The sequence below is a fragment of the Carassius auratus genome, chromosome 44, assembly GCF_003368295.1.
Source record: "Carassius auratus strain Wakin chromosome 44, ASM336829v1, whole genome shotgun sequence".
NCBI lineage: Eukaryota > Metazoa > Chordata > Actinopteri > Cypriniformes > Cyprinidae > Carassius > Carassius auratus.
In genome coordinates, this window is record NC_039286.1 from 1,529,635 (window position 1) to 1,548,365 (window position 18,731).

Genomic DNA, 18,731 nt, shown 5'->3' on the forward strand with positions numbered 1-18,731 from the left:
AGTGCTGTTCATGATGGTGAGTTGGGAATGTGCAGGTGGGTTTCTCCTAAAGTCCACGATCATCTCCACTGTTTTGAGCGTGTTCAGCTCCAGGTTGTTAAGACTGCACCAGACAGTCATCTGCTCAACCTCTTGTCTGTAAGCAGACTCATCACGGTCCTGGATGACGCCGATGACTGTAGTGTCGACTGCAAACTTTAGGAGCTTGACAGAGGGGTCTTTAGAGGTGCAGTCGTTGGTGTACAGGGAGAAGAGCAGAGGGGAGAGAACACATCCCTGAGGGGCACCAGTGTTGGTGGAGCAGCTGTTTGATGTGAATTTCCCCAGTCTCACTAACTGTTGCCTATCTGTCAGAAAGCTGGTGATCCACTGACAGATAGAGCTAGGACCAGAGAGCTGTTGGGATGATGGTGTTGAATGCCAAACTAAAGTCCACAAATAGGATCCTCACATAAGTCCCTGTTTTGTCCAGATGTTGCAGGATGAAGTACAATCCCATGTTGATTACATCATCCACGGACCTGTTTGCTCGGTAAGCAAACTGGAGGGGGTCCAGTGATGAAAAGTATGCGAACATTTTCATAAAAGTGACACTAGCCTACTCCTCAAATACAGTTTCTCCAAACGTGTTTATTATTTTAGGTAGTCATTATCACGATAGTCCACGTCCAAGAGTCAATTTCCTCAGATGAGATGGTTTTTATTCGTTACTTATTTGACATGATGCTATAAACACACACTGACCTCACCGAGCTTTTATTTTGTCACTTCCGGTTATTGGCATTTTTAATTTCCACATTAGCTAAATATTTAGTTTCAAAAAGAAACATTTAGATTTAACATTTAGATTTATATTTAACATTTAGATTTATATTTTACATTTAAACGTTTATATTTAGATTTAACATTTAGATTTAGCATTTAGATGTAACATTTAGGGGTAACATTTAATATTTATATGTAGCCTAACTACTTAAAATATCACAAATATTGTTTGGTATTTGTGGCTATTTAAGTTCACAAATATTGTTGTAAATGTGCTAAAAAGTGACCGTCAAAAATTCATACCAGTTTTTTTAAACATTGTTTGAAGCTAAATGTGACAAAATGTTGCTGTTATTTTCAGCGTGAGCCGCTTTACAAACGGCGCCCCATACACATTGGCCTTTAAAATCCTTCAACACGTATATTTTTCTAGATCGCCAAACACCCATCTTGTAAGTAAACGCAGATTGTGTGGATTCTTGCAAACCCTAAAACAATGTTGCCTGAGGCCAGCGCTCGTGTTTACTTTCTCTTCTCACACTACAGTCTAAAACGAAGCTTTATATTGCACAGTTTAGCTCAAATAAGTAAGGGTTTTTAAGGACAATCCTTGTATATCTCTTAAAAATAAATTGACTGCCTCAGACTTTCTTACAAACGCCGTGACTCAAGCTCTGTCTGTCCTTCCCAAATCAACAGCGAAAGGAAAAAAATCATTTTTACAGACGGGGAAATCCTCCTTAAAAAGTCTACAATGGCCGCGACTCAAAACCTAGTGCATGTCTGCTCAGTGTTAATAGAGAGTATTTTATTCCGCGTCCAAATGATGTCTAAAATGCTGTCTAGATAGGCAGCTCACTGGGAATTGAGACTCTTCCAGCTGACCAAAACTGACTGGAAAAGTACGTTTTGTTTTACTCCACTCTTGAAACTTATGTGTAACGTCCAGTGTTTATTTAGAGTATTATTGTTGTGTTTATAAAAAAGAAAAGTATTTCCTTGTCGTAAGTAAGTAGACACATGAGTTGTGAGGAGCTCTGAGTCAAGCTGTGAAGAGTGAGTCAGATTTTCCAGCTCGTTTTCTGTCTCCTCTGCTGGTCTGCTGCAGCAGTCTGGAAGGTAAGTTTATCTGAAACGGAGTAGTTTAACGTGTTAAGGTGTCAAATCCTTTTGCATCGTTTGTTAGTTGTAAACGTAAACGCAAAAACGTTTATTAGAGACATTTTCCTCATAGAACGTTTCAACGCAGACGGCGACAGAATTCGACGAAGTTTGAAAACCGTTACTTGTTTAATTCATAAATTAAAAACTTTTTTTAGAATTTCCAACGTGTGAGATGGGATTATTCTATTTGTATGTATTTTATTTTATGTTTCCTCATATAGAGCTAACTTTAGGTCGGTCTCGAGGGAGAACAGTAAACTAATAGAACGATGCATATGTGATGTAGCTACACCTTTGTTTCAATGATACTTTCGATTGTAACAGCGTCATGGCAGTTTTATCCGATTCCCTAGATAAGCGTATATTCTGAGGCACTACCAAAATGACTGTTTTGAGCACCCCCAGCAGCTCAACATTATAAAAATGCTTCGACCCACCAGTTTGTCTGATCAACCGCATGGAGGAATGTTGAAGAAATGTATTCGAAAGTAATCATTATTTTGCAATTAATCACTATAATCAGAAACATTATAAGTAATCACTCATGTTTTTTGGTGGAAACTTTATACAGCACATTTAGCAGATGTCAGAATACTAAAACATCAAGAAGAACAAAGTTAATCACCTTGTACTACAATATTATTCTAATAGATTTTACAACACCTGCTGTTTGACATTATAATTAAGATTAAAATAATAACATTTAAATAATTTTAACTGCTACACATACAAAATAACTTCAGACGGTTTTCGTAAACTAACAAATTTTTTACTTTTTAGAAGGTGGAAATGCTGTTTTTTTCATATGTGCAGCCTCCTCATCGTGCAGGATGCTAGAAAAAGATATTAAAATAACCTTAAGGATGTAGTGTGTCCCCAAAATTTGGTTGATTATTTTTTTCATAGTCATCCTGTCTTATTGAGATCCTTTGATATGCATTATAGTGAATTAAACATGGGTTTAATACACTAAGCTCACGTGGAGCAAGGACAGTTAACCAAAGTGTCATCTTTTCAATCCTGTTTACTGTTTGTGCAATATCACCAGTATGCTGTTGCTCCAGGACATAATGAGAAGGACTTGTTTGTCCTGGTGCCTTTTCCTGATGTTTGTCTGGTACCCAGCGGGCAGCATTATGACGGATCTTGAGCTGGAGGGTTCGGACCAGGACTGGGGTTCTGGATTACACGAACTCCTAAACAGCTTTCCAGCTGATAGTCCATTTGTCAGAGAGACACCTGGCAAGCCAGCCAACTGCTCTCAGCGCTTCTGGCTTCCTCCTTCCTCCCCTGTGTGCTGGGATGATATAGCGGGCCCAGAGGAGTTTGAGAAGTCCCGCCTTCTCGTTCTGCAGAACAGGGCAGCACTGCAGGCAGTATCAACATCTAGTGGTCTTGAGGACGGGGCTGCATCCTTTGATCAACAGGCCAAGGAGAACATGCAGGGCGTCCTGGATGACCATCTCGCTGTGGCCCAGACCGCCAATACAATGCAGAATGTGTTCACGGATTTGGATGAGAAGAGGAAGGAGGGGGAAAAACATTATACCTTCTCAAGGTAACGGAGTCATTTTTAATGCTTTCATCGAAGATGTGTTTGGCTGTGATTTAAAACATTAAGCAGAATTTTACTATAAAGTCGCCTTTTCACTATCTCCAAAAAACAACATTTCTGATGGCGAATAGTATGTGAGCTGCATGCACTTCTGAACATATAGTACAGACCAAAAGTTTGGATACACCTTCTCATTCAAAGAGTTTTCTTTATTTTCATGACTATGAAAATTGTAGATTCACACTGAAGGCATCAAAACTATGAATTAACACATGTGGAATTATATATGGAATTATATACATAACAAAAAAGTGTGAAACAAATGAAAATATGTCATATTGTAGGTTCTTCAAAGTAGCCACCTTTTGCTTTGATTACTGCTTTGCACACTCTTGGCGTTCTCTTGATGAGCTTCAAGAGGTAGTCAACTGAAATGGTCTTCCAACAGTCTTGAAGGAGTTCCCCGAGAGATGCTCAGCACTTGTTGTACCTTTTGCCTTCTGTCTGCGGTCCAGCTCACCCCTAAACCATCTCGATTGGGTTCAGGTCCAGTGACTGTGGAGGACAGGTCATCTGGCGCAGCACTCCATCACTCTCCTTCTTGGTCAAATAGCCCTTGATGCCTTCAGTGTGACTCTACAATTTTCATAGTCATGAAATAAAGAAAACTCTTTGAATGAGAAGGTGTGTCCAAACTTTTGGTCTGTACTATATATACAGTGTTTTCAGACCCATTTGAGCTTTAGGTGCATTGAAATATTTGAACTTTTGTGACTAGTCGGTATATGACCGTCTGACAGGTTTTAATGTATTGTCTACTTAAAATGATGAGCGCAAGGTGAGAATTACCAATATTTTCACATTAGAACGTCAAACTTTAAAAACAGTTCTTAATGATTTAAACGTATTTGTCAGTCATTTGTTTTGTGTGGATATATCTAGATATTCATTATTCATTTTACCATGGTGAAAAAGCAGAGTAACTGCTGATTCATGACTAAATTGAAAGTTTCTTATACTCACTTTTTCAGTGGTCTTTTTATAGTAAAGTATTTTTCTCACTCATTTTAGTTATCATCACTAAAATCTTTGATTGGAAATCAGACAGAAAAGATAAGATACAAGACTATGCAATTAATATCTTTAACTTCAATTCCTAAAACTATATATGTTTTAATGTGTACATATATACACATCAAGTGTATATGTGTGTGTTTATTTTATTATGATTCCAATATATAAATTGACTTATTGGAAGTAAGACACTAAAGAGTAACCAATCATGGGTAATGTTTTCCTGCCAAGAGTTCCACTTTTAAACATGATTGTTTAAAAAATAAGTTGAAATAATGCAGGCTGCTGGCTTCAACAAAAGCATAAACCATCCGTTAACAACCTTCGCAGCTGACACTGTGGGTCTTTAAAGGCTTACAAGATATCATTAAAAATTAATTTCTCTGTTGAGAAAATGTACTTTACATAAAAGAATCTGATTGTAGCAGAGATAGTGGAAAGGCAGCACATTATTTACAAAATGTCAACACAGGTTGATTTCTTCTGAATCAAAATTCAGAAAATTAATTATTTCATTTTTTTTCTCTCTCTCAGTCTAAAGGAGCAAACTGAAAACACGAAAGACTCCATTGCTAAAAAGGAGCAAGTAGCCGCACTTCTAGAGAAACATCTGACCAATCTGGAGAGGTCTTTGAACACTATGCAACTTCGACTGGCCAAACTACTACCCCAGTAATTTAATTTGAGCAACACAACCTACACGTGTGGAAAATAATATAATGCATGTTTATTACATTTTATCAAACAAATAAGACTTGTATCACCATATACTGCATGCCAACAGCACCCTGTATTTCTCTTTTGTTAACCATCTTCCTCTTGTTTTTCCACTCCATTAAGTAAATGGGATTAATATTAATTACTGGCAATAAAATCTATTTTTATACCCCCAGACTATAGACTGTTACCTAAAAATGTAAAGTACAATTGTATTAAGCTTAATTTGTCTGTGATTAAAAAAATAAATACATGCACAACATGCTTTGCATGTCATAAGCCTAATTACTGTAATGACTTTACCGGTAAATACAAAAATGTGCTGTTTACACAGACAACATTTCATCTTTTTACTGGTAAAGCACCATTAACACATCACTTTAAAATACTTGTACATATGTGACATCATTACCCAGATGTGACCTCTAAACAGCTACACCCCATTGTGTTTTTGTAAACATGGAGGGGTATAGGCGGTTAGTGTTTTTGTGTGTGTGTCAAATGTTAGATATCTTACATCAGCGCGTTCTGAATTCGTATGTGATCAGTAATCACGCTCTGTATTCACAAAGAGCACATTACCAATAATTTACTTGTAATGTTACAACTTCTCATACCAGTAAATTGCCAGAATGAATTTACCGGTATTTTTGAAAAGGTAATTTATCAGTAAAGAATGCATATGTGAAAAGGGATATAGATTCTGACTCATTGCATTATAAAATAAGATTATGGTGAACACAATCAGCAAATTTATTTATTCAAATACAAAAATCAAACTGCATGAAAAGCAAAAAGCATTTAAAAACTATACAGTACACTACATAAATCTTCAGCTGCAGTCCAAAGTCAAGTATGAATCAAATGCATTTTTATCCTCAGTGATGAAAATGTTAATGTATGGGCATGAAATATACCTCTAAACTACATTTTAAACCCTGAGAAAAACATTTTCAATAAGATTTTACACTGAATTGAATTGAATGTATAGATGTTTGGATCTTCTCGAAACATAAAATATTGGTATCAAGCAGTAATTAAACACCAATGATCCATGACAAAGCACCATATATCCTGGTTTGCAGTACTCACAGTGGTTCAGTTGTAAATCTAGAGTGGTACAGACATTTTGACACACAGCAAAGTGTAAGTGGGTGCTAAAACATACTGACTTCATTAAGTAAAACATGTATATTACCTCTCTAAAACAACAGAGGTTCAAAAGTAAAACTCTTTGGGTAAAAAGTACTGATTTGTAAGACAATGTCCTATGATTTTATCTACTGTTTTAGTGAGGAAGTGGTCAGGATGAGTTCACAGTGATTTTTTCCAACTTGCCATACATCACATCACAGGTTGTCATCATCTTTTTTCATTTCTTCCAGTGACTTTAGATAGTCTCTGGCCAGGATTTTCTTAGGAAGGATATCTAAATATAGAAGAGACAAAACTGTTTACACACCAGTTGATTTAGTCTGAATAGTGTTTGCCATCATCCCAAATGGACAGGACTCACCAGTTAAAAACTGAAATGTTTCCGTTTCCTCCGCTGCATTGGCCAGATCACTGTATGACAGCGTGTTCGTCTCTTTACCCGAACCATTTTTATACGAGGACAGGGCCAAGTGCTTGACAAAAAGCTCCTATGAGGGAATTGCGAAGATGTCATATTAACATAAACATTAGGCAATGATATGCAATAATACTGTCGGAGCCGTTCTATCGTACTCCTGTGTGAGTGTTAAATAAATACAACTATTAGAACTATGCACATACGGTTTGCTATTCTCGCTGGGAATCCATTAGAACTATGCACATACGGTTTGCTATTCTCGCTGGGAATGCGTATTTAAACTAAAAGCTGGCAACTGACCATTGATCAATAACACATCAAATTACCGTAGCTTTTGTTGTCAAGAAAAGAGCGTCCTGGTTGATACAGGACACATCGGGAGAACTTTTCATGATTAATCGCACCCTCGACATCGGCAGAGATACATTTTTACTGTTTGTAGCTTGCTCAACTTTCTCTTCCATGTTTTTTTCAGACATGTTCTGATAGCAGCAGCATAGACAGTAAAAGCAGCAGCCGCTGAAGCGCAACGGAAGTAAAGAGACGTCATTGGACGACGATCACATGGGAATTGTAGTTTTATGACTACGTTTGTAGTACTTCCTTCCAAAGCATCTTTCTTCAATATTTATAAAGCAGTTTGAAATCGCGAATACATTTTTTTTTTCATCTGAGAATATCATATCTACGTGTTTGTTATAAAAAGTGACAATGTTTTTTTTTTTCTTTTCATTTTATAGGTTTATTAGTAAAAGTCAACTGCAGATTTAACCTATACATGTCAAACATATCTGCTGAAAAGCAGAGAATATCAATTCAAACAACTGAATATTAAACTAAATTATATAATTATTACAACTGTTTAAAAGTATTTCAATACTTATGTTTCAAAAGTAATTTTAAATAGCTTTTATTATGCGACAAAAATACAATCTGTCCTCATAGTAGTTGTTAAATTATCATGAACTACATTTCCCAAAAAAACAGAGTTGTTTTTGTCCTTCTCGGCAGCTGGGCGTGTGCGCTTTACAGATAACGAATGAGCTTGGCTACGATGTTTACTACAGTCTTCAGGACTACGTTACCCACAATGCACTGCCCACCGTTGTCAAAAGTCTTGCTCTCTTGGGTCACTTACCGAACTCTTGCCGTGTCATCCAGCTTACTTTCTCTTATTTGACGGAATAATGCATTTGTCAGGCGCAGGACTCGCGGAATTAGGGCACGGGCAGGGCCCCGGAGCAGGATCGGCGCCTGGAAGCTGCAATCCGCGTAAATTCAGCGAGAAAATCGCCCTTCACAACCAGCGACAGGCTGAAGACACAGCCGCTTTCCGGGAGGTTATGATGGACGTTACTTCCATCAGGGTGAGTCTAACTCAATACAGGACATGTCAGGCTCCTTTACTACAGTTCTTGACCTGAATTCTGTATTATTCTGTTATAAAGTGTTTGAAGCGGAAGGGAGTGCTTCAACTTTCAAATGTCATGTGCCTTACTAGTGTCTGTTTTATTGATTCCTGACAACTGGACAGCTTTAGTTAAAGCTATTGGCTTTTCTTGGGAAGTGCGATTTCAGAAACAAAAACCAATAAGAAAGTTTAAAAAACAAAACAACAACAACAATTGTAAACACTCTCTTTTTACCCGTTAACTTTGTTTTTCCAAGCTAAATGAGCAGATGTATTCACACGTGTTTTGCTTTTAAAAAATATTATTAACAATAAAATTGTGTATTTTATTCCTGCACTGAATTTGAACTGTATGACCAAATACTCGCTTGGTCCACACGATCCAAGAGAAAGTTCAAAACAATAAAGTAACAATTACATTATGCTGTTGTTTGGGGAAATAAATAATAATCCATATTTAAATGTTTAACTCTTTGTACATTTACTCTGTTTGATGTCATGTTACTTCAAACTCTGCAGTTGTATAATGTGAATCAATTAGTTGCTTATTAAAAATAGGGCTCTGTTTACATAGACACCTGAAATATTATATGTAGTAAATATGGTAGTTGTAACTGAATTATAATGTCTTATGGAGCTTGGACACAGACATCTGAATTAAACAGTTCTGCCCATGTAAGTCTTTACAACAACTGTTTCAAAAGATCTTCACATGAAAATAAGACCGTATAAACTTTCATATGTTTAGACCCTTCTAAAATCAGAAGTACAAGACAAATGTGTTGGGATTAAATTGGATTTAGGAAGTTTTTTATTATCTGTATATGGGATTGTGATTCAGCAGGTCCACATGGATTATGTCAATGCACATAAATAGCTTTGCCAGTCACTCATCTAGGGTCTGTTTGTCTTCAGTGTTGCAGACTGAGGGCTCTGTAAATCCCAAGTACAATGTCTGTTTTAAATAATGATGCAACAGGCATTTGTTCCCCTGAGGGTAAAGCGGTCTGGGAGAGAGTGGGACAGGTTTGTGTTTAACTCTGTGTTGGGTGTCTTTTATTGTTGCTATTGTTAAGGTTGCATTCCCTCCTCAGGTTCAGGCTGAGAGAATCCGGCAAACCAGAGACTTGGTCCCGTACTATGGAGGATCGTTGCCAAATGTCAATCAGATTTCAAGCTGCTCCACAGAGACCCAGGTGTGGGATTTTAATTTCAATTTTATTATCCTATCCTTTTAAATAAAGTAGAAGAGAGTAGAAACCTAATTCAATGTCAGGTCTTTTTGTTTGAGTTAATTGGATTTGATTTGCGTTTCTTCTATTTACAGCACCCAAGTTATCTCACCCAGCAGCTCCTAGAGGCAGATGAAGAGTACAGAGACGTCCAGCCCAGTCCCCTTGGCAGACTGCACAGGAGACATGTATCCGCACTTTAAAAATGGCTGATAGTCTTACAGATTCAGGTTTATAGTAGTATGAAATGAAAACTGCAACTCCACAACTCTAATCTTTATAATTGAATTGGATAGAATCCTAAAAAAAAAAAGTGTCCTCCAGTTTCCACAAAAGTATTAAGCAGCACAACTTTTGATACTGATGACTGTTGACACTAAAAAGAAATGTTTCATGTACACCAAATCAACATAGAATGATTTCTAAAGGATCATGTGACACTGAAGACTGGAATAATCTAATAATTGAATTTTAAAATGCTTGCACCGTAATCATGAACAGTTGTAGAACTGATGAGAATGTGTTGGTTGAAGCCAGAATTCTTAACTTCATTTTACAGTTTGATAGCGCTCCCTATCTCTCTACCCACCTCTCTCCTCCTAGAGGTCCTTCCTGGAGAAGGTACGATTATAAAAAGTGTTCACAGATCTGCCACCACATTACATTTAGGTGCTAAACAATCATGTCAATTCCATAATGAAGTCACCATCAGATGTAATGATGAACTCTCTGAGTTTAATGAAGTGTTGCTTGTGTCCAAGCAGAAACTGGTCTAATTGTTCTGCCACTGAGAAGAGCCAGATGGTCTTTCTTCCTCTGACAGCTCTTAATAGGTAAACGGAGCTCCGAGATCAGCTCTTGTGCACATTCGATCATTTTATTCCTTGAACCAGTTGATCTCCCTAATTGGGGAGGGACATTCTTATTCCGGAAGATTTAGAGAGTGCGATTGAGTCCCACATTACCCTGTTTTAATTCTGTTCATCCTCACAGAACCAACTCTGACTCCGCCCTCCATACCAGTGTGCGAAACACCCAGCTGCATGGCCACCCCAAATCTGTCCAAAACCTGAACCAACAGTCAAGACACTTTGGTGAGTTGAACTGTTTCGATGCTGACTTTTCATAAATGGGTAAAAAATTGCATTTTAAAATATGTTTCAAAAGTAAAAATATTACAGTTTGTGCTGTATTTTGTACAGTGCAGGCAAAGAGTTAATGTACCTGCAAATAAGTTATGAAAGATTTTAATATTTGAACGTAGCATGGAAATATTGGTATTTTGTCTTAAATTACATGCTTATTTTAAATTAAACTGATTCTTTAAGGGTTTGCACATCCGGCTCCACTAATAGAAGAAAATATTCAAGAGGAGACACAATCTCCCAAACTAAAGAAGGTATTTGTATACTCATCCATATCACACTGATAAATTGTTGTTAAACACTTAATTTGAAAAAGCAAGGCTCATTATCTCATCTGCGTCTTCTTTCGCAGTTATCCTCAATAGCATCTTCAGGATATGAAACACCTGTTGTTTAGTAAGTTCCTTTTCAGTCTTAGTCACTGAGCTATCTCAGTTTTTCTTCTTTAAACAGTCTTTGTTTGCTGTCTCTCCAGCAACTTCCCATTGGCCGATCAGCAAGCATCGTCCCTCCCTGTCCCATCAGCCCTCAGTATGAGTGGCTCTCTTCCAGACCTATCCAGCCTCCACCTGCCTTCTCCTCTTCCTGTAGGCCAGGATTCAGAGCCCCACAGTGGTGCGGAACAATTGAGCAACGCATCCACGCACCCTGGCACAATGGCTGACTTTAACTTACCTGGTATGTTTCAGGGTCTGGCCATGTTTGAATGACATTAATGCAGAAGGTTTTCACTTTTTGATGCCTAGTACCCCCAAATATGATAATCACTTTCCAGTGGACTTTCCTTCCTAAAATATAAAAGCAGCTGTGTATTTTAATGTATAAAGATTTATTTCCGTAGCGTTTTAAAATAATATAATACATAACACATTATATTTTTTGCACAATCTAGATGCAAATTTGAATATGACGTTTTTAGTCTCTGGACCAGCGTTGTTATTGTTTACTCAAACTAAAACATTGTTGTAAATTGAATATAAAATAACTAAAAATTCAAATGAGATCAATTGAATTAAAATATAATTATTACATAAAAGCTTTAACTTCAAAAAAATGAAACCTAATAAATGAATAAAAAAACGAATAAAATGACAAGTGCATTTCTATATCAAAGTAAAAAAAAGGTTAATAAATAATATATAATAGTATATTAAAAATACTAAAATAACACTGCCCTGGACCCCAGTTTGAATACTCAAATTGGTACATTTCTGATAAATGGGCCAGGCCAATAAATCAGCCAATATTTGTGTTAGTGTACTCTTAATGTCTGAGACCGCATTGAAAATCTGGAATTCAAAATATAATTGAAACTTGGCATTTTAAAAGACATTATGATGCAAATAAATTAGTAATATTAAAGTTTCCATACAATTTTGTCTTTTTAGGTCTGTCCTCGTCTCTTCAGGCATCTTTAAGTAATCCTTTGCTCCAGTCTTCACTCAGCAATCCCAACATCCAGAGCTGTCTGAGCAGCCACTCCCTGCCCAGCTCTCTCAGCTCCACTTCTTTGCGCCTGTCACTGAGCAACTCTTCCCTGCAGTCATCGCTCAGCAACCAGTCCCTGCAGTCGTCCCTCAGTAGCTCTTCACTGAGCAACCAGTCCGTCCAATCATCCGCCAGCCGCTGCAGCCACAGCAGTGGAATGGGCGGATCTCGCTCCTGCTCCTCCTCTTCTCTCTCTGGTTCTCCACGTGTGACTGGCCACACCCATGCCGCCACATCACGAAAGAGAGCCCAGCTCAGCCCACTCATCGTGCCCGGTGGAGGAGAGTCCCGCTGGCAGCATCCAAAGCAGTTCTCACCCACAGTGTCTCCAACCATGTCCTCTGTATCCCAGGCAAGATATACACATTTTTGATAATCATGTTTGCTCACAGGGTTTCTGCAGGTACATCAAAAATGTCATAAATCCAATTACTAATTTAAATAAAGGAGTTTAACGGTTTAAAACTAAATTTACTATATATAATGAGCCATGAGTCATATAAAATGAGTCAAACCAAGGCAGAAAATATACATAAAATATCTAAATAATTATTGTAAATATTTTTATTTTATTTGAATAATACAATTTTATTTTCATAAAAAACAGTCTTATTAACTTAGTACTTATTCAGTTAGCAACATTTCTAATTTCCTCTGATTTTATCTAATATTTATTTTCTTATTATTCATCTAATCTTTTTTTTTTTCATTTTAGCCTTAAGTCACTAAATGTGATTTTTAATATTTTTAGTTTTAGTTAATAACACTGCTTTAAACCCTGCAGTCTGTCAATAAGATTTTGATTGGTTCATAAGGTCGTGCATTTCATTTCATCGATCATGCATATACTCCGAATCAACTGCAAACTTTTAGAAAGACCAAAGAAACTTCCATCGTGCTGGTCATAATTTCTGATTGTATTACTTGTTCGACATTATTCAGGTTTTAATGTGCACTGAATATTTCACACAGGGTGCTCTCCTCAACAAAGTTCTGAAGGAGACAAAGCCGCCAGCGTATCCCTGCACTCAGCACCTCAGATCCGCTCCTCCACTCTCCCATCAGTCAATGCGGCAGTATTTCCAGCCAGAGGCACAGCATCAGTCAATCCCAGAGATGGAACAATGGAGTCAAGATGAACACCAGTCACAACATCAACAAACGCACAATCAGACTCAACAACACCATGTTCACAAACACAGTCGGCCCCTGCAGCATCATTCACAACCACACTCTAAATATCATCAGCAGTTACTGTATCATTGCCAGACTCACCAACCACACATCTCGATGCAAGCGCTTACCCAACAGCAGCAGCAGCCACAACAACATCAAGTGTACACACAGTTCCAGCCTCATCAGATACCTGAGGAGCAGTACCAGTGTCCGGGCCAGTGGCAGATGCCATGCCAAGAGGGCCAGTACCAAAACCAACAGCTACATCAACCTATAACTTTCCCCTCTCCAGGTCAAGAGAAAAACTGGCAACATGCAACAGGCCCACATGGCTTGCAACATGCACAAATGAAACGTAGACACAGTATGCAGACGCCAGAAGAACCAAAACCACTATCTAAGGTTGCTATCCACGAGAGTCAAGGAAAGGGATCCAAGGTCCCTCATTATAAGGAAATTGAAGTAACTGTAGCAAATCCAGGTTTACAGGATAAAGGTTTTGAACTGAACAAGGTGAGGCCTGTTTGCATTCCTTTATGTAAGCCAAACGCAATAATTATAATCATGATAATAAACACCTTTTTTGTTGCAGGAATCATATGTTGGCTTACATCTTACCCCTAGTCAGGAAAAGGCCCTTTCCCAGCAGGTACATTGTTTGTGTCATGAGTCATCAGTTTAAATTTACACATGTGTTGGCCATATGGTCTGATGCTGTGCAGAGCCTCTGCATTTATGACTGACTTTGATGATGTTTGTCCTCTGTGCAGCTCGGAGTGCTTCAGAAAGAGCCTCTAGGTGACAGTAGAGTGTCAGATCTTAACTGTGAAGGTGCAGAAAGCAAGGAGCAGCTGCTGCAGAATCAAAGCAACAGTGCTGGAGAGACACAAAATGTGTTCAACATTAACGTTTCTGGTAAGATATGTATCTGCAGCCAGTTTAACCATGTGAAGCCTGACATATGAAACAATAGTCTGAAAAGTTTTTTTTTAATTGGAACAAATTTGTTTTTTTGATTCATCAGACTCATATCATATAACTACTTGAAATTGAAACAGACTACATATAGCAGACTACATGAAATTCATATACAGTCATGTGAAAAAGTTAGGCCATGTTATTGAGTTCCATGGTTTCTGTATCAGGGTTTAATAAAAAATATCTGGTCCTTGGCAGGTCTTAAATTTAGGAAAATGTAACCTCAAATGAACAACAACACATGACATGTCATTGTTTATTTAACAAAAATAAATGCACAAAAATAAACAAAAATGGAATTAAGAGGGTAAGTAACGGTCAGGCACTGCTAATCAAATACCTTTTGATTAACTGATCATCATCAAGTGTGAGCACCTCTATAAAAGCAGAAGTTTTGGCAGTTTCCATCAGGTGTGTGTTAACACAATGCCAAAGAGGAAAGAAGGAAATGTCAGCGATGATAAAGCAACTGTTGCTGCCATTAATCTGACAAGAGTAATATGGCCATTTCCAAACAGTTTGAAGTGCATCATTCTACAGTGAGGAAGTGTATTAAGACATTCAAAACAGACACCAATTCTCCCAGAAGTGGACGTCCCAGGAAATTCACCCGACGAACAGACTGTGTAACACTCAGAGAAATGGCAGACCACCTAAGAACTTCACCGCAGACTCTACAGAACTCAGTTAACATGCTAGATGCTAAAGTTCAGTGCTGATGATATTGGCCTTGTCTTGAAGCAACAGGAACTGGGCACCTCACAGTCATTGAGTCAACCATGAACTCTGTATACCAAAGTATTCTAGAGTCAAATTCGAGGCCATCCCTCCGACAGCTTAATATCCCAAGCACACCAGCATATCTACAATGGAACGGCTGGAAAGAAAAGTATTAAGTTGTTGCAGCAGTCCAGTCAAATTCCAGAGCTCATTCTGACTGAAATGCTGAAATTGTAAAGAAGAGTGAGCCAGAACTCCTCCAGAACGATGTGAGAGACTGATAAAGGATTTTTTTTTGTACTTTATTATTAAATGTCTTTTTTTACGTTCCCTTATTGTATAGTTTTATCTTATATTTTATATTTGATCTAGACTTCTAGGCTCTACTGTTAATGTTATCTGTATGCACCGGGGGTCTGAGAGAAACGCAATTTCGATTCTCTGAATGTCAGTACTGTACATGTGGAAGAACTGACAATAAAACAGACTTGACTTGACTTGACTAAAGTCATACGGAAAGTTATTGCTGCTAAAAGTGCATCTAGAGGCAGTTGAATCATAGGGTGTCCTAACTTTGTCACACATGGCTTTTCCATCTTGTCTTTATTTTATTTTTTTTAAATGAACAATGACACGGTGTGATGTCTTGTCGTTGTTCATCTGAGGCTTCATTTTCTACATTTTAAGACCTAGCAAGGACCAGATACTTTTTTATTATGTCCTGATACAGAAAACCATTGAATTCAATATGGTGTTCTAACTTTTTCATATGACTGTAAATATAAGTCTTCACTATATATGTTTCATAGACTAAATTGTAGTTTATATAGCCTATATGTCTCATCATATTTCATTTTAGATTCTCCTATCATTCACTTACACTTCTCACTAATTATTGTTTCTCCATGTTTTCAGACCCATCATCCTGGCTGGACCAGGACTTATCAAGTCTGTCCGACTCTGTTTTGGAGTTTGATCTAGAAACGTTTAACCTGGACACTAACTTAGGTTGGCCATGAATGTATTATAAAAGTTTACATAACATTTATTCAAAAAAGTACCCTTTTAAGAAAATATATTCTTTTTGGCAATGGAATTGAAATATAGTCCTTAGAGTCAACTATATGTAATGTTAACTATACATTGGCTTGAAAGGTTCTTTAAGGGAACTAACATAAAAATTGTATTTTAATAAATAGTTTTTGCACACAGAGGTCCTAAATAGCAGGTCTATGTGCCTTAATATGCATTTTGGGTTATATTTTATTATAATAGATTATGTACGGATACATGAGGCGAATTCATGTACGAGTTGTTTAGGAAGTGTATGTTTTTCACATTTCATAGCATAGAATATCTGTGGAAATGTACAAAAATGTAAGAAAATTTGGCTAGTTTAGGGCCTTAACTTCTTGATGGTAAAATTAAGATTTTACTCTTTAACATTTAGATAATTACGTAGAACTCAAGACTTTCAGATTTCATATCCATCTGTTTGCATGTTATAATCTTATATTGTTATAGTGTGACTGGGGTCATTTTTGTGACTTCTAACTGACTGCTGACGCTTGACTTTTAATTTCCATATCTTCATTTGTTGCAGTTTCATCTTTCATAATGTTTCATAATGCAGTTTTATTATATTTTGATATTCATTTTGCTTTTTCACTCTCTGGTAGAGGTCATGTTGTTTTTCAGTATTTGTCTTCAATGTAAAATCTGAGATATTTTCAAAATATGCGTATCGGAATACATTTACATTTTTGACAGAATTAATAACATATGTACAGAAACACCATCTGTAAATTTCAGAAGTATTACAATTAAAAAGTGGACTAATACCTCTAACTGTACTTTGTCAAGTATTGTACATATTAGGTTTAGGACTGATTTACCAGTTTACACCAGACTCGGCTTCACATTAAAAAAAAGCCATATTTATTATGTCTTTATCTAGACATTTGCATTCTGTGCCTGTTTACCTCATACAGAGTCCTTGGATCATATAATTAAAGCCCAGTTTCTTTGTAGATTTTCAGATCAAATGTATATATTCCAGAATTCGTCATAATTAATTAATTCGCCCACATTAATCGTAAGAGTACACACTATATTCAATGTACGTGAGGATAAGAATTGTGCATTTGGTATGTGAATGAAATGCAGATGTTTCATATTTTCCCAAATACCCTTATGTTTTTGGCACTGGTTTATTAAGGCATGCTCTTTACCACTGGATATGTGTAGAACTGTCTGCGTGGTTTTTTATGATTGTGCTGTTTGATAGCCTATGGAATTTTCTTGAAGTCTTTCAAAACATCCCAGAGATGTTGTGTAAGATGAAGGTAAGATTTGCCATTTTACTATACTCCTAACTTTATATTTATTATATTATATTTGAATTATTGAATTAATGATATAAATGTATATGTATTTGTTTTAGTATAAAATTAATGTTAAATGTGGCGCTCAGCTGGGTAATAATAAGACTTCAAATCTAGCTAATCTCGTTACATATGTACATCATAAATATAAACAGTACATATATATATATAGAGAGAGAGAGAGAGAGAGAAGAAAAAACATGTTCAGGACTGGACTAATCAGTCTATCAAAGCCTGTATGTGTCTTGTGATTCTTCTCCTCTCTGATTCTTTCTTCTTTGCCTGTGCATAATAGAGTTAACAACATATAAGAGGCATGGAGAGAGCAGTGAATGGGTTCCTAAGTGTTAGGGTGGATTATCCCTGTGCCTGTATCCATGGTTAACTGGGCAGCCATAAAGCACCTAATAGGATAAGGAACAAGCAGAACGGTAGGTGATGCCTGTCTGATTCCTTTTCTCTGCTCCACTCGCTGATCTCTTCCTCTGACCTGAGGACGGCCAATCCTGTAAAACAAAACAGATACAGTATAATGAGGTTCACAAAAACTTCTTTGCTGCTCTTTTTCTAAATTTTTATATAGATGTTGGTGCTTTTATGCCTTCATGTTGATAAATAATGTTAAAGGTCCTTGGTCCTAATGTCTTGAACATAATTAGATTACATAATGAGATGTGCTGAGCATTATGCTGTTACACATTATACAATGCGAGACGCTTTGCTATTTTGGTAATGCCATTTTATTAAAAGTGCCTTTTCACATCTGCATATATCTACCTATTATATTGTGTAAGAAAACAATATAGAGTTGGGCCCAAAAAACTTATACTGAAAATATATGGGTTTCAAAATTGCTTTCAAACTTGGAAATAAACAAAAAAAAATTATAAATTAATAATTCATTTAAACAAAAAATGGAAGGGGAATATGATAATGTAAGAATTCAGTCATCATCACTCGAGACTTTATGCTGATATTATTATTTGTAATGAAAATAATTGTATTAAATTATAAAAATGCTGAATTTAAGCATTTTATCTTGTAGTCTTAAAAGCCTGGACTTCTACTCTTGGACTGTACACTGAATTACGAAGAATATTTGTAATTGGTGAATTAACAGCATGACTATAAAATGCTATATAGAATTTTAATGTTAAATCATATACATATATATATGTAACAAATTATTTTATTTTCCCCTTTTTGGGTTTGTAAAATGTAAATGACATTATAAAAATGTAATTCTAAACATAATAAAAAAATTTTTTTTAAATTGCTTAACAGCATGACCTCGTTCTTGTAACATTGTTAATGTGCTATTTATCATTTTAATGGGCTCTTTTACATGC

General features: G+C 36.6%; 3 protein-coding genes across 3 annotated transcripts; 2 read left to right on the forward strand and 1 right to left on the reverse strand.

Annotated features, from left to right (window-relative positions):
- Positions 1–1,507: 1,507 nt before the first annotated feature.
- On the forward strand, positions 1,508–5,546 carry LOC113062064 (uncharacterized). Its single transcript, XM_026231599.1, has 3 exons — positions 1,508–1,884; positions 2,978–3,487; positions 5,093–5,546. The coding sequence occupies exons 2-3, from the start codon at positions 2,979–2,981 to the stop codon at positions 5,232–5,234; spliced, it is 651 nt and encodes a 216-aa protein (XP_026087384.1). The 5' UTR covers positions 1,508–1,884; position 2,978; the 3' UTR covers positions 5,235–5,546.
- A 464-nt stretch (positions 5,547–6,010) lies between these two features.
- chrac1 (chromatin accessibility complex subunit 1) lies at positions 6,011–7,393 on the reverse strand. The gene is made up of 3 exons (XM_026231600.1): positions 7,175–7,393; positions 6,792–6,918; positions 6,011–6,704 (listed from the first exon to the last, which is right to left on the reverse strand). The coding sequence occupies exons 1-3, from the start codon at positions 7,325–7,327 to the stop codon at positions 6,625–6,627; spliced, it is 360 nt and encodes a 119-aa protein (XP_026087385.1). The 5' UTR covers positions 7,328–7,393; the 3' UTR covers positions 6,011–6,624.
- A 492-nt stretch (positions 7,394–7,885) lies between these two features.
- On the forward strand, positions 7,886–16,846 carry crtc2 (CREB regulated transcription coactivator 2). Its single transcript, XM_026231601.1, has 14 exons — positions 7,886–8,215; positions 9,354–9,455; positions 9,587–9,679; positions 10,051–10,112; positions 10,256–10,324; positions 10,485–10,585; positions 10,820–10,890; positions 10,989–11,032; positions 11,112–11,314; positions 12,025–12,476; positions 13,097–13,813; positions 13,893–13,949; positions 14,071–14,215; positions 15,914–16,846. Exons 1-14 carry the CDS (start codon positions 8,036–8,038, stop codon positions 16,015–16,017), a joined length of 2,400 nt encoding a protein of 799 aa, XP_026087386.1. The 5' UTR covers positions 7,886–8,035; the 3' UTR covers positions 16,018–16,846.
- Positions 16,847–18,731: the final 1,885 nt, after the last annotated feature.